Below are 15,225 nucleotides of genomic sequence, written 5' to 3'. Positions count from 1 at the left end.
AATTTATACGCTTTTGCATAAGACCTTTCCAAAACACAGATACATATTCTTTAAGTGGTAAGAGAACAATTTTCTTTGAGATCCATTAACAAACCTAAAGATACGTAAAACAGAATAGATTGAACTAGAAAAAAGTTGACACGGCCCACAGCATTTGTGTAATAAATATTACACGTTTTGATTGCCTATAGTAAGTTAAAGACACTGATAACATTAACAGAGACCATCATTTTTCTAGAGCAGTGTTTTTTAACCTTATTTGCACATAAAACTACCTAGGAGCTTTCTTAAAATTCTGAAGTTCAGTCCTCATTCTCAACAGATTCTGATTTAATTAATTTGGGGTGAGTCCTGGGCACTGTCTTTTAAAAAAAATCTCCCCAGGTAATTTTAATGTGAAACCAAGACTGGAACCCACTCTTCTCTCCTTTAAAATCAAATTTGTGAAGTATAATTTACATTCAATGAGATTTACCAATTTTAAGCACACAATTCAGTAAGTTTTAACAAATGAATAGTTATGCAACCACGACCATAATCATAACATAGAACATTTTCATTACCCAAAAAAGTCTCCTCACATCCCACCTCCCTCTCCCCTAGCAATCACTGATCTACTTTCACTATAGCTTTGGGCTTTCTTAGATCTCATACACGTGGAATTCTATTTTATGTACTCTTTTTGGTCTGGCTTCTTTAATTCAGCACAACGTTTCTGAGGTTTATCCATGTTGCTAGGCTATCAGTAGTTCTTCTTTACTGCTGAATAGTACTCCATTGTACAGATATACAAGAATTTCTTTATTCACTCATGTGATAGACACTTGGGTTGTTTCCAGTTTAGAGCTATTCTGAATAAAGCTGCTCTGAATATTGAAGTACAAGTCTATATGAACATATGTTTTCATTTCTCTAAAGTAAATACCTAGGATGGGGTTGCTGAATCTTATGATTAAGTGTATGATTAACTTTATAAGAAACTGGTTCCCAAAGTGGCTGTATCATTTTGCATTCCCACCAGCAATGTAAGAATTCTAATTGCTCCACATCCTTGCAACCACTTGGTATTTTCAGTCTTTTATTTTTAGCCATTCTAGCGGGTGTGGAATAGTTCTCCTTGGGTTTTAATTTGCATTTCCCAAAGGCCTAAATGATAATAAGAATACAAACAACTGTTCTCAAAGCAAGAAAACCACTAGAAAGAAGGGTACTTCATCTTTTGATTCAACAGTCTATTTTTAAAGAAGGTAACAATATTATACTGTTCTGCATACTACATTCATTGCTCCATTATAATGAGAAGCAAGCATATGACCAAAAAAATGTATACGTAAAACTTTTCAAAAACAGGTTTCTGAGAACCTCTTAAAGTCAAGTATCCACTCAGTTTATAACCTTCCACTTACATAAAGACAGCAACATAATGTAGTCCTCGGAAGCTTAGGCTTTAGTGTCCAATCTGGGTTTGTATTCTAAGGCAGGAAAATACAAAGTATTTTGAAATGATTACCACCAAAAACAGGTAAACAATTATTTACTGAGCCTTACACAAAACAAGAGACTAAATGTTCAATGAATGAATCAAGAACTAGTAAATAAGCTTCAAGGCCCTATTTTTTAAATCTATGTAATGCTTTAAAAATCAGAAACATCCAGAAATTACAAAATGCCATTATATCTCCTAGACTCCAGTTACATATAAATCAATGAAGAGAGATGTCTATACTATACAAATATAAAAAAGTTATATAACTATTTACTCATTCATTCAATAAACATTTACTGAGCACCAACTTAGGGCATACATATACATTCTAAGGGGGAGAACAATTTTTCTCAATATTGAGAACCAAAAATTAATCAATTGGCTACACATGATTATGAAAAGTATCAGAGTAATTTAGCATATGATAATATAATGATAAAGCTAATATTAAAATTAGTGTGATTTCTTTAGCATACCAGTGGCCAAGAAACATGTTGCCTATATTAGGAAAGAAATAGGCCTATTAATAAACCACAAGGTAGAAAATTCATATAAAAGTAATCTGGAATAGACTGTAGTCTACTTCTAATATCAAACACTAATTCTAAATCATATTAACTTGGGGTTTGGAAACAGGTTAAGACATGGTTCATATGCTTTCAGAGTTACCTATTTCTAAAGATGAGTTATAAATACTTTAAGAGTTACCTATTTCTGAAGACCAGTTTTAAATGGTATGCATGAAAAAAAATCCCACAGTAATCTGTTCATCCATGCATGTATACCCTGAGTGCTGCACTGCACAGTCATCATTTTTATACAGAATAATGACAGGTTTAACCTTTAAACAACCACTGACTTGTCAAAAAAGTTCCACATGTATTAAAAATATTAAATAATCAATCGTGCAAATCAAATCAATTAAATTGAAATAATGTTTACCTAATAAAATGAATGTGGTGATTTCTAATTTAAACCATATCCAATGCAAAAAAGTTTAAAATTCACATGAAACTCTATTATGCAACAAGAAACAAGTATGAGAAGCTGTTATGAGTTGAATTGTGTACCCCCCAAAATGGTACGTTGAAGTCCTAACCTCCAGTACCTCCGAATGTGACCTTACTTGGAAATAGGGTCGTTGCACATGTAATTAGTTAAAATGAGGTCATAGTGGAGTAGGTTGGGCCCCTAATCCAATATGACTGCTGTCCTTATAAAGTAGCTATGCGAAGACATAAACCCATAGGAAGAATGCCATGTGACTACAAAGATGAAGGTAGAGACTGGAGTCACGCAGTTGCGTGCCAATGAAGGCCAAAGATTCCCAGTAAACCAACAGAAGCTAGAAAGAGGCAAGGAAGGATTCCCGTACAGGTTTCAGAAGGAGCATAGCCCTGCCGATGCCTTGATTTCAGACTGGTCTCCAAAACTGTGAGACAATGAATTTCTGTTGTTTGAAGCCACCCAGTTTGGGGCACTTTGTGGCAGCAGCTATAGGAAACTATTACAGTATTTTCAGTATCTCTTGTACGTTAATTTACTGATACACTAATGTCTTGATTTTTTAAACTTATTTTCTAAATTATAATACAGCAAACTCGACTTTTTGGGGTATAGTTCTATACATTTTAACAAATATATATATATTTACGTAATCATCACCATAATAGGATACTGACAGTTAATGTCTTCACTTTTAAAAGCCATCCCTGAAACAAGAGAAGTGAAACTATTTCACATAAGCATAAATTTCCAGCCCCTTCACATCAAAATTTAGACTTTGTACTCACACTTCAATAATATATTTTTCTAATTCCTAGAGATAACCTCTAAAATAAAATCCACTATCTTCAGTTTATTCACTATCTTTAAAATCTAAAGCTCTACCCTTGAGAAAGTCACCTTCAACAAGAATTCACCTAAAGCTTTCATTTGAAGAAACTGATAAATCACCATTCCTTCCACAAAACAGGTGGTCAAGAGAGAAGATACACATATGTTGTAACACTCACATTACTTAATGTTATCAGTTTATTATATATGTAAGTATGGAGTTTTCCCCATATCTTCTAATACGATATTCATACTAAAAATTCAGGCTTCTCTCTCTCTTTTTTTTTCTTTTTTAGTTTTATAACAAACACTGAGACGTCTATTCTTAACAATCACTGTTCAACAAACATTTATTGAATATTAAGATATGTGTGTGATGTTTTAGAGTGGAGGAGGAGGGAGAGAACTCATTGCTTTAAAAAAAAAAGCAATGTGATTTTAAAATTTGGTACGTCTCCATTCTAGAAAATGTTACCGCTTATCCCTTAAAGGTAGGCAGCTGCCTTCTGTGCTGGACTATCTTACATATAAATTAAGTCATTTTTCCCCACATGAAGATTTATTATAATTTCATCTAGACTAACTTTCAAAGCTATAAAGCTTTTTAGGTAAGGATATCTTTTGTTCTCCCAAATAACATAGATCAAAACAAACCATATATAAAAATCAACAACTGTTAATACTTATTACTGCTGTATTTCACAAAAGCTGTTGTATAGGAAAATTTCACAGATGTTTATTGATAATATACAAGTGCTCATAATTATAAACTTACTACTTGATGTTTAAGTTATGGATAACTTCCTGAAATGGACCTTTTTATTACTACTGACTTTGTAATTATACTTCTTCCACATAAGGTAGTACTTAGCATTGTGGTTCTTGATAGTCTTAAGACTGTCCAAGGACAAATTACGTGCTTATTAGAAAATGTGTAGGCCAAAAATATGGGGTTTTGTTGAAGTCAAATGTCAGAATCTATGAAAATTTCTGGATAAATATTTATATAATTAAGATATACCAGCACAGAAGGCCCATACAATTAAGATATACCAGCAAAGGCGACCCCTGCGTGCCTTTACCCAATTTTTAAAAATCTAAATACTCAAATAAATATAGTATTCTGCATTTAAGAGAGAAAAACTGGGGCCAGCCCGGTGGCCGAGTGGTTAAGTTTCCACGCTCCGCTCCAGCAGTCCAGGGTTTTACCAGTTCAGATCCAGGGCGCCAACATGGCATCGCTCATCAGGCCATGCTGAGGTGGCGTCCCACATGCCACAACTAGAAGGACCCACAACTAAAATACACAACTATGTACTGAGGGGATTTGGGGAGAAAAAGCAGAAAAAAAAAGAGAAAAACGGTTAGTGCTTCTTTTCCCTCAATCAATTCAGATTTCCCTAAGAAGCCACAAAACTTCTTTAAGTTTTACCAAATACAGAGAAATTAATTTAAACTACAATGAACAGCAAAAAAAAAAAGGTCAACATCTTAAAATTATTAGTAAATTATAGCTGTCCCATTCTTATACCCTCTGCAGACTCCTGAATAAGTATTTTCCTAAGGCTTATACTTCCGCTATATCCATGGGCTTCTTAAACAGGTTAAACATGCAGATGCTTGAAACATCTGAACTCTATTACCTTCATAATACTGAGAGATCAGATAGTAAGTCTATTCACACAGCTTCAAATTTACAGATGTCCATGAAAAGACTACTTTACAATCTTCCCCTTTTAAAAGGAACAATACTTCTGATTCGGTACTGTTATGTAAAAGAAATGTATTCTTTGAGCATAACAACCTATAGTTCTCCCATTTGTTTACATCAAATTGGAAAAGTTTTAGTTCAGATTCAAAATCTGATACTTTCTACACAGTACATGCTTTCAATCAGTCCAGGAGTTCCCACTACCAGATTCTTTGTGGAAAGTAATTAGAAGTTACTTAATTTAATACGCCTACTTTTTGCACAAGTTTATTGTTATCTAATTTATTTTCCTTCAAAAATTTTTTGTGCTGTGCTATTTTCTTCATTTTAAAAGCTTTATTTATTTGTATTTTAACGTCTTGTTGTTTTCTTCATTTAAATCTCCTTATGAATCTTTTCTTTAAAACAATGTTGTTATAGAAATACCCTAACTTCCCTTCCTTTCTAAAGCATCAGTCTTCAGTAACTTCCCAATTCTGAGGTTACAACTACAGCTAGGAAAATGTAAGGAAATATGCAGAATTTTTAATTAGCACCACTTAGTAATTAAATTGAGTTTGAAGTGAAGTTATAAACTGAAGAACATGATTACTATCTTGCTACATACAAATCACTTTTTCACTCATCTCTTGGCAATACTTTTATAAAACCTATCATCTAGATCAAGTCACATACTAACATTTTAAGTCTAAGAGATGAGAGAGGAGTCTCTAATTTTACATATTAAAGAGGGGTTCATGCCAAGATACAAAACTCAAAATGATACAGAATGGAATACAGTATATCCTTCTCTTCCACATTCATTAGCATAAATTAAGCTCAGAAAAATAAAGATTACCCAGCACATGGTTCTCAAATAGCATTACCTAAAATGATTAGTTCATTCTCTGACCTTCATTTATGAAATCCAAAGTGAAAATCAGAAAATATGCTTATATGTGTCTTTTCTCCAGCCCCTAGAAACTATCATACAAGACCTCATCACCTCAATAGACATATCAACTATCATATTATAAAAGAAAAATACCTAATTTAAACATGACCTGGATCTCCCACAAAATCTGATTTCATTGGGAACTGGACATTATAATCACTTTCAAAATATATACCTCTTTAAAACTCTTCCTCTCCCTCATTTGCCCCCTCAAGTTTGAAAATTTTTTCAAATTCATCTCTTACTACGAAACAACTTAAACTGATACTTTTTAATCTAAAATATTTTAAACAAGAATCTTAAAAGTTAACTGATCTAAACTCATACAAAGAATAAAGTTTACAGACTAATAGAGAAATGCCTATATTCATTTCATGTTTTCAATATTTCAGTATTAAAGCTGTACACCCTAATTATTCAATTCATTCCTGCAAAAATACACACAAATACACAAAGGACTAGCCTTTTTCAAATAAAACTTTCTCAATCCACTGTCACTATATTCTGTCACAGGATAAATTTAGATAAATCTACATTTCATATTTGCAAAACAAATTGTGATATACTGTTGTTTTAAAAAGAAACACAGGATTCAATGACTTTCAATAACCAGAAGTAGATTGCTTTATATGAAACACCACAATGCACCACTCTTCAAAAGGACAAAAATTTCAAATATGTTAATTTCACCTGGGGAGGAGAGAGCTAGATGTTTGGGGGGGCAGGAGGGGGGGTAGGTGTGTTCCTGTGCTTGCTAAATACTAAAAACAACCTCTCTCCAACTCCTTTCAAAAATCATTATTTTCTCAATAAATCCGGGCATACACTGTACAATAAAATGCACAAAGATAAGTGCGCTTCCAGAATGCTATAATAATCCAAACAGGGAAAAATCAGTTTTCCTTTTCCCCATAGCAAGTCAATGTTAAACAATGTCATTTTTTTCCCTTTCTCCCTAACCATTCCACAGACCAGGACCACTGTATTTGTCTATTTAATAAGATTAACAAACTGACTAGAAGCTCTGGAGGAGTAAAAGAAATCATTTTTCATTTTTCCACAAACAGAAAAATAAAACAAAAGCATATACGAAGACTTCTTAAAGGAGGAGCATCTGAAAAACCCAACGTGACCAGCTTTTGATTTACCCCAGTCTGACAAGGAAGACAGACCCCACCCCCACTCCAGATTGTGTGGCTTTTTTTTCCTTGGGTGGGGGTGTGGAGAAGAGAAGCTGTCACAGTTCCATCTTCGGTTATTGTTAAGTCCGCAGCCTAGATGCCCAAGTATCAGAGGTCCAGGAGAAAAATATTAAAGCCGATCATTTAAACTGTCTGAAATGCACGATATGTTGCTGATTTTTTTTTCAATTTTAAAGTTCATTATTCCCAGCTTCAAGCTGCTGAGACTATAGATTACCTTTGACAGCCTGTCCCTCAAACATTCCCTATAGGACAGCTTGCTCCAGATTCAGCAACAATTCTCTCCTCTCTAAATTTAAATTAGAAAAACGCATTTCCGAAATTACCACATCAAAAAGGCATTCCTCCCCATCCTTTTTTCCTTTGGCGTGGGCTGTAGAATGAAGAGTGAAAAAGACACCTATTCGCTCTTCAAACAAAAAGAAATAGGAGTAGAGGGCCAGTGGGGGAAACAGCAGAGTGGACCTGAACGAAACGCTGAGAAAAGTTTTTTATGTGACTAGTTTGTCCTTCGGCAGGGGACCCGAGCCGGGGTCTCGGCCCAGGGCTGGCGCAGAGAGAAGGCACCTGCGGAAGAGGAGGCCGGGGACCAGAGGAGCCGGGAGAGCACCTACCGACTTGCAGCACGTTCTCCACGGAGCCGCTGTCCAGCAGACGGATGCCGCGGCGGAACGGCAGCCCCTCGCCGCCGCCACCCGCCGTTCCGGCCCCCGCGCCCAGCCCAGGGGACGCCACCGCCGCGGCAGCCCCGGGGGCGGAGCCGGCCGGAGCGGCGGCCCCGGGGGGTGGCGGCGGCCCCTCCTCGGCCGGCGAAGCCCCCGTGGCGCCGCCAGCCGCGCCGGCGCTGGAGCCGCCCCGGTACTGGAAGCTGGAGTACATGCAGATCTCCCGCTCATTCCGCGGGAAGGACCAGTAGACGATGCGGCGCTGCACCGGCTCCGGGATCCGCTCGAAGCGCTCCTCCACCCGCTCGTACGCCCACTTTTCCGCCACCGTCTTAGCGGCGCAGTCCAGCAAGGACTCGGGCTGCAGGTGGGGGCGGGCCCCGGGGTGCAGGCAGCTGCCGCCGACGCCCCCCACCCCGCCGCTGGCCGTCCCGGGCGCCCCGCGAGGGTGCTGAGCCTGCGGGCTGGGCCACGAGCACAGGCGCTTGGCCGGAGAGACCGGCGACGGCGAGAGCAGCTCCTCTCGCTCACCTCCTTCCGCCATTGCTGGGGACTGACTGACTGACTGAGGCGGCGGCGGCAGCGGCACCGGCGGCGGCGGAGACCCCGGCCACGGCCACGCGCCCCGCGCAAGCGCCCAGCTGCGGCGTCGGGGGGGCGGGGCGAGCAAACCCGCGAGCCGGCCGGCCCGAGTGGGGAGCCTCGGCCGGCCCGGGGCGCGCGCCGCGAGGGCCGACGGGGGCGGCCTGCGGACGAGCGTGAGGCGGCGCGCGCTGTCCGGGCCGCCGGGAGCGCGAGAAGGCGCGGGAGCGAGCGCGGGCCGGCGGCGCGCACAGGGAGCAGACATCCCAGAACGCGCGGCGAGCGCTCGCGCGGGGCCGCCGGCCACCTAGGGTTGAGCTGCGCAGGGCACCCTCGCCAGCCCGCACGCCTCCAACCCACCTGCCGCCAGGCCAGCGAGGGGTGGAATGTGTCGCCAAGTGAAATGGCCGGGCCGCCTCCGTGAAGTTCTAGGCTTGCGGGGCACGGGGAGAGAGAAAATTCGAAATCAGCGTCCTGTGGTATGTTGACGAGACAGGAGACCGTCCCGGCCGAGCGGAGGATCTGGCAGAAAGATGCTGGGAAGACACTAGGGAAAAATGGGAAAGTTCGAGTGATGAAAACTCGCCTCACGCCACAACAGTAATGTCGGCGGTCCCTTCAGAGCCTGGCAAAGTCACGCCAGCCCCTGACTGGACAGTGGGGCGCCAAGATCTCACCGCCACGGCGTGCACCTTCCTAGGCTTTTGGAGAGTTTAGCACCTTGCATCCTAGGAAACAAAACACTTTTTGTGTAGTTTTGGGTAGAATTGTCTGATGCCCTGTCCCGAGTCTCAGTTGGGTCTTTTATGTTTTCCTCGCTTGGCTGAGTCTTCTGCACCTTCATATTACTGACAACAAGGTGTACACATATTTTTACATATTTCTGCACTGTCTGCCTGCCCAATTGACTGCAGACTCCATGAGAGCCAAGATCATGTCTATTTTCTTCACTATAATGTATCTTCTGCCTGGCATATCGTGGGTGCTCAAGAATGGCAACTTCACCGGTAACTCCTTCATAAACAACACCGAGTTGTAAGCAACGGTCTGTTGCTCAGTCAAGAAAACTCAGATTATTTCAGATTTGCAAACAAACTAACCTCTACAACTTTAAAATGTTCCAAGAACTATATTAAGAGAGTTCCTTTAGTTGCCGTCTCCCCTTCAAAATGAACAAGCTCTAGAGTGTAGTGTAAAATAAGAATAAGAAGAGAGTAAATGACTAGAGACAGACTGGAGCCAAAGTAGTCTGGTTTTGCTGTAATCTCAGAATTAAAGAGCATAGGCTATAGAGTTAGAATTGGATGTGAATCACACTTGCTACTTGTGTGATGCTCATCATGACTCAGTAAATCATTTGCTAGTACTAATGCCTGTACAATTAACTGTTATAAGAATTAGAAATAATTCTAATCGAGTGCTTACTCAGTGTGGTAGATAATAAATATCTGTTTATATCTCTAAATAGATTTATATCTGTAAATATGTAAGGGGATTATTGTAAAGTAGCATGATCTCTACTCCACGTTGAATCTGGTACCATAATTATAAACTTTAATGGCACTCATTCTTTTCCATCCTAGAACTTATCAGAGTTTGTTTTAGAGGTGAGTATTCTTTTAATGCCTTTCTCCCTGACCTGATTATGAGCTTTGTAAGGGCAGAAACCATTTCTATGTAAGGGCCTATCTCTAACACTTGCCATAATGCTTGCACATGGAAAGTGCACACAAAAAAATTTGCTTTCTGAATCAATGAATATGTTACTCTGATTTAATCAACTGCTAGAAAATATGGTTAAGAGAGGTTGGGACATAGCAAAAAATGTTACTTAAACATATTTATTGAGTTAAGTTTGATTCTTATGAGTTTGATTTAACTAGGTGCTTTCTCCTTATTTTGAGGACATTAAATAATATGGAAAAGTACAAAGAAAAGCATAACCTCTACCCACATTCTCACCACTCAGAATTAATAATTATTACTTAATATCATGACTATAGAAGAATGACACAACTTTAACGTAGACAATGAAGACATTAAAATTGTTAATGATTTTGTTTACCATGGTTCAGTCATCAATTTAAATGGAAACTGCAGCCAAGAAATCAAGAAAAGACTGAGACTTGGAAGGGCAGCAATGAAAGAATTAGGAAAGATCGTCAAGTGTAGGGAAATATCATTAAAGACTAAGGCCAAGATTAGCTACACTCTCGTATTCTCAATTACCATGTACAGGTGTGAAAGCCGGACAGTGAAGAAAGCTGACAGGAAAAAAATTGATTCATTTGAAATATGGTGTTGGAGGAGAGCCTCACGGACACCCTGGACTGCTGGAAAGACAAAAAAAAGTGGGTCCTAGAGCAAATTAAGCCTGAACTGCTGCTGGAGGCAAAAATGACAAAACTGAGGCTGTCCTACTTTGGGCACAGCATGAGAAGACAGGATTCTTTGGGAAAAAATGCTGAGGAAAGTAGAAGGCAACAGGAAAAAAGGAAGAGCAAGTAATGAGATGGATTGACTCCATAAAGGAAGCCATGAGTCTACGGAAGCCTAGCATGGCTGTTGAGGACAGGACATTGTGGACATCGCTCATTCATAGGGTCACCAGGCATTGGAGCTGACTTGACAGCACATAACAACAACTTAACATGTCGAAAGTCCACTTCAACCACCTCCATGTATCATCCCCAGGAGCAAGTACAACCTGAATTTGGAGTCCAATTTTTAAATTATGGGAGTGTGTGTAACATTGTTTTGTGTGTGTCATGATTGTGTGTATTATTATTCATGTGTATTATTATTCGTGTGTATTATTGTGTGTGTATTTCATTTAATTAAATGGTATCACACTATCTACCATCATACTGGTACCTTTTTTTTCTGTGCATACTGATACACAAAGATCTCACTCATTCCTTTTAAGTGCTATAAAATATTCCACCTTAAGAATGTATCGTGTTTTCTTTCAACACCTACCTCCACCACTTGTTAGCTATATATAGCTTTAAAAAATGACTTAAGCCTTCTGTGCCTGAGCTTTCTACTTTATAAAATGGGGATTATAAGAATTCTTACCTAATAAGGTTGTTTTGTAATTAATGTATGTGAATTGCTTGGAATAGTACCTACCACATGGTAAGTACTCAGTAAATGTTAGCTATTATTTATGTATTTATTTATTTCTTTAATGATAGACATTTAGGTTGTTTCCAGTCTTTTTTTTTTTTAAAGATTGGCACCTGAGCTAACAACTGTTGCCAATCTTCTTTTTTTTTTTTTTATTCTTCTCCCCACAGCCCCCAGTACATAGCTGTATATTCTAGGTGTGAGTGCCTCTGGTTCTGCTATGTGGGACGCCGCCTCAGCATGGCTTGATGAGCAGTGCCATATCTGTGCCCAGGATCCAAACTGGCGAAACCCTGGACAGCTGAAGCAGAGCACATGAACTTAACCGCTTGGCCACGGGGCAGGCCCCACCAATATTTCTTATTATTGTAAACTGTACTTCAGTGAACATTCAATACTACAATGGACATTGTTGTGTGAACCTCCTTGAATATATATTCTAGAATTTCTGCTTGGGATATAGCCAGAATGAAATTACTGATCACGGGTTACAAACACTTTCAATTTTGCTAAATGCCGCCAATTTGTGTTCCAGTGTAGCTATACCAGTGTATTAGTTATCCATGCTGAGTAACAAATAACTCCAAAACTGAGAGGTTTCAAATAACATTCGTCATCTGTTAACTCTCACAGTTTCTATGAGTAAGGAATTTGGGAGCAACTTGGCTATGTGGTTCTGGCTCAGGATCTCTCATGAAGTTGGCATTAGGTATTGGCTGAGGCTACAATCATCTGAAGACTTGACTGGGACTGGAGGATCTTCTTCTAAAGTGGCTCACTCACATGGCTAGTAAATTGGTGCTGGCTCTTGGCAGGAGGCCTCAGTTCCTCTCCAAGTGGACCTCTCTGATGGGCTGTTTGAATATCCTTATGGCATGGCTGGTTCTCCCCAAAGGAATTGAGGAAGCAAAGTAGAAGCTGCAGTGCTTCTGGTCTCAGAAGTCACACACCATCATTTCTTCTATATTCTATCCTATCTGACCAGCCCTGATTCACTGTCGGAGAAGACTACGCAAAAGCGTGAATCCCAGGAGGAGGCAAGGATCGCTGGAAGCCATGTTGGGTATTGACTGCCACAACCAACTCCCACCAGCACTGAGTAAGAGTACTGTTTCCCTATATCCTCACCAATATGCAATATTGTCAGAACTTATAATTTTTAACAGCCTGATTAACAAGAAATGTTTTCTCATTATTATTATTTGGTTACTGGTGAGGTTGAACATCATTTTATATATTTGTGGCCATCATACATCCTCTTCTGTTAATTGCCTAATTATCTCTTTTCTTCTACTTGATTGTTTAACATTTTCTTGATTTCTTGTACTTTATATGTTCTGGATAGTACTCTTTTGTGATATTCATTGCAAATTTCATCCCGTATGTCTCTTGTCTTTTAACCTTAATATGTCTTTTACTATATTTTGCTGTACTAAAGTTTTAAATTTCGATGAAATCAAATTAACTTTTGCACATATTATATCTTATCTAAGGAAGCCCTCCATATTTTATATTTTCTTCTAGTAGCTTTGGAGTTTTTTTCATTTTTGAGTCTTTTTTCCTATCTGGAATTTATTTACTTTTCTTTCTGTGGACGTAATTTTAATTTTTTCTATAGAGAGAGCTCGTAATTGCTCTAAAACCATTTGTCAAATAAATCAGCCTTTCCTCTGTTGATCTGTGATGTACTGAGTTGTCTGATATGAGTTTGTTTCTGGGCCTTTTTTTCTATTTCACTTACCTTTTTATCTCTTCCTGTTCCAATAATACACTCTTTTAATAAGTAATTAAATTTGGTAATATGTTTGGAATGTTTAGATGACTGGTAGGATGAATCCTCCTTCTTTGTCCTTGTTTTCAAATTTTTCTTAGCTATCCATGCACCTTTTTATCCTTCCATATAAACCTTATAATCAGTTTTTCTATGTTTCCCAAAAAGTCCTGCAGGAAATTTTTTTTTGGGGGTGGGGGGGGAATTACACTGAATTTATAGATCAACTTAGGGACAGCTAATACCTTTATAAGTGAGTTTTCATAAATATAGTATATCTCTTCATTTATATGGATCTTCTTTATCAATCTTTTTAAAAGGACTAAATATGTTATTGTTACACTTATGTTTATTTTGTGACCTTAGTGATTGCTAGATCTTTTCCGAAATAACATTAAACAAGAAACAATCTCACCTCTGGTAGCTTAAAATCTAGTTAGCGATAAGATGAAAAGTTAAATAACAAAAAAGTTAAATAAACAAGATATGAAAAGTTAAAAAAGTAATAGCTTCAGAGGATTGGGAAGTGACTTGAAGAAGCAGTAATTACTTTGGGAATCAGAAGAAAGATGACTTTGAGTAGAAATTGTGAGAGGAAGCTCTACTGTAGTCTTATTTCATCTAGATCTTGGAGAGTGAGTAGGATTCAAATAAGCCCAAAGGCTTAAGGAGGGAATTTCAATTGGGTTGAACAATTTCAGCAAAAACCCAAAAGCTGAAAAGCAGAACACATTTTCATGGAACAGTTGAAAATAAATGGGTTTGGCTATAAAAATGGGAAATAAAGATTAGAAAGTCTTTTCAAGCCAAATTATGAATAATCTGAAGTGCCAGGTTAAGGAATTTAAAGTTGGGTATACAGTGTGGACAATGGGGTATCAAGAGAGTGAAGGTTGTTAGACATCTATATAGCATTATAACACTGAATATAACCTATTTTTTTCACATCTTTTCCCCCATTAGTCTGTGCTTTGTACTTAGCACATAATAAATCCTCAATAAATGTTTCATAAATGAATGAGCTGGCTGTGATGTGGAGAATCTATTTGAAGGGGAGAAATGGGAGACATAGAAACTTTATAAGTACCTATTCCAATAATCGGGTCATGAGTTGTTAGTGGCTTCAATTCAGATGACTGTAGGAAAAGAAAAATTTCCCTAAGTAAAGTGCTTCTGCCCTATTGTTCCTAAAAACTGATACAATGAATATTTATTAACATCCATACTGTACCTTAGAGTAGCAGGGTGACTTTTAATTTTTTTTGATAGACCATGAAGCTATATTTTGTGTTTTCTGGTATATTTGCCCCCTTTTTTTTTTTTTGGTGAGGAGGATTAGCCCTAAGCTAATATCTGTTGCCAATCTTACTCTTTTTGCCTGAGAAAGTTTGTCACTGAGTTAACATCTGTGGCAATCTTCCTCTATTTTATGTGGGATGCTGCCACTGCATGGCTTGAGGAGTGGTTCCAGGTCCACTCCCAGGATCTGAACCTGCAAACCCTGGACCGCCAAAGTGGAGGGCATGAACTTAACCACTATGCCATGTGGCCGGCCCCTATAGTTGCCATTTTTAGACAAATACAAATAAATAAACTACTATTTGTGAGACATTATAAGTTAAATATAGTGAAGGATACTAGATTGTTTAAGACAGTCTGGGCATTGAGAATGGAAAAAACCCTATATGGGCCTGAGCTGGGCCTAGGAATTAATACAGAGGAAAATGAGGACATCTAGTAATAATGATACTTGAAATTGATATAATGTTTTACAGTTTTCAGCTGGGATGTAAAGCATTGCTGAAGAAAATTCAGTGAACTGTGCTGATCAAGAATACTAATTTCATTCGGTCCTCAAATGCTGTGTAGTAACCCTGTTCATCCCTAGTCGACGAGCACCTTTATCCCC

General features: G+C 38.7%; 1 protein-coding gene across 1 annotated transcript in view; it reads right to left on the bottom strand.

The window, feature by feature from the left end:
- Nucleotides 1-8,766, bottom strand: part of ZSWIM5 (zinc finger SWIM-type containing 5) — a 228,464-nt gene extending 219,698 nt beyond the window's left edge. The window contains exon 1 of the mRNA XM_046660453.1: nucleotides 7,784-8,766. Coding sequence (XP_046516409.1) covers nucleotides 7,784-8,681 — 898 coding nt within the window. The 5' untranslated portion in view covers nucleotides 8,682-8,766. The remainder of the gene's footprint in view (nucleotides 1-7,783) is intronic.
- Between the last annotated feature and the right edge of the window lie 6,459 nt (nucleotides 8,767-15,225).

The sequence above is a fragment of the Equus quagga genome, chromosome 5, assembly GCF_021613505.1.
Source record: "Equus quagga isolate Etosha38 chromosome 5, UCLA_HA_Equagga_1.0, whole genome shotgun sequence".
Lineage (NCBI taxonomy): Eukaryota > Metazoa > Chordata > Mammalia > Perissodactyla > Equidae > Equus > Equus quagga.
The sequence above is the reverse complement of the archived record's forward strand: the minus strand, read 5'-3'. Positions and strand labels throughout refer to the sequence as shown.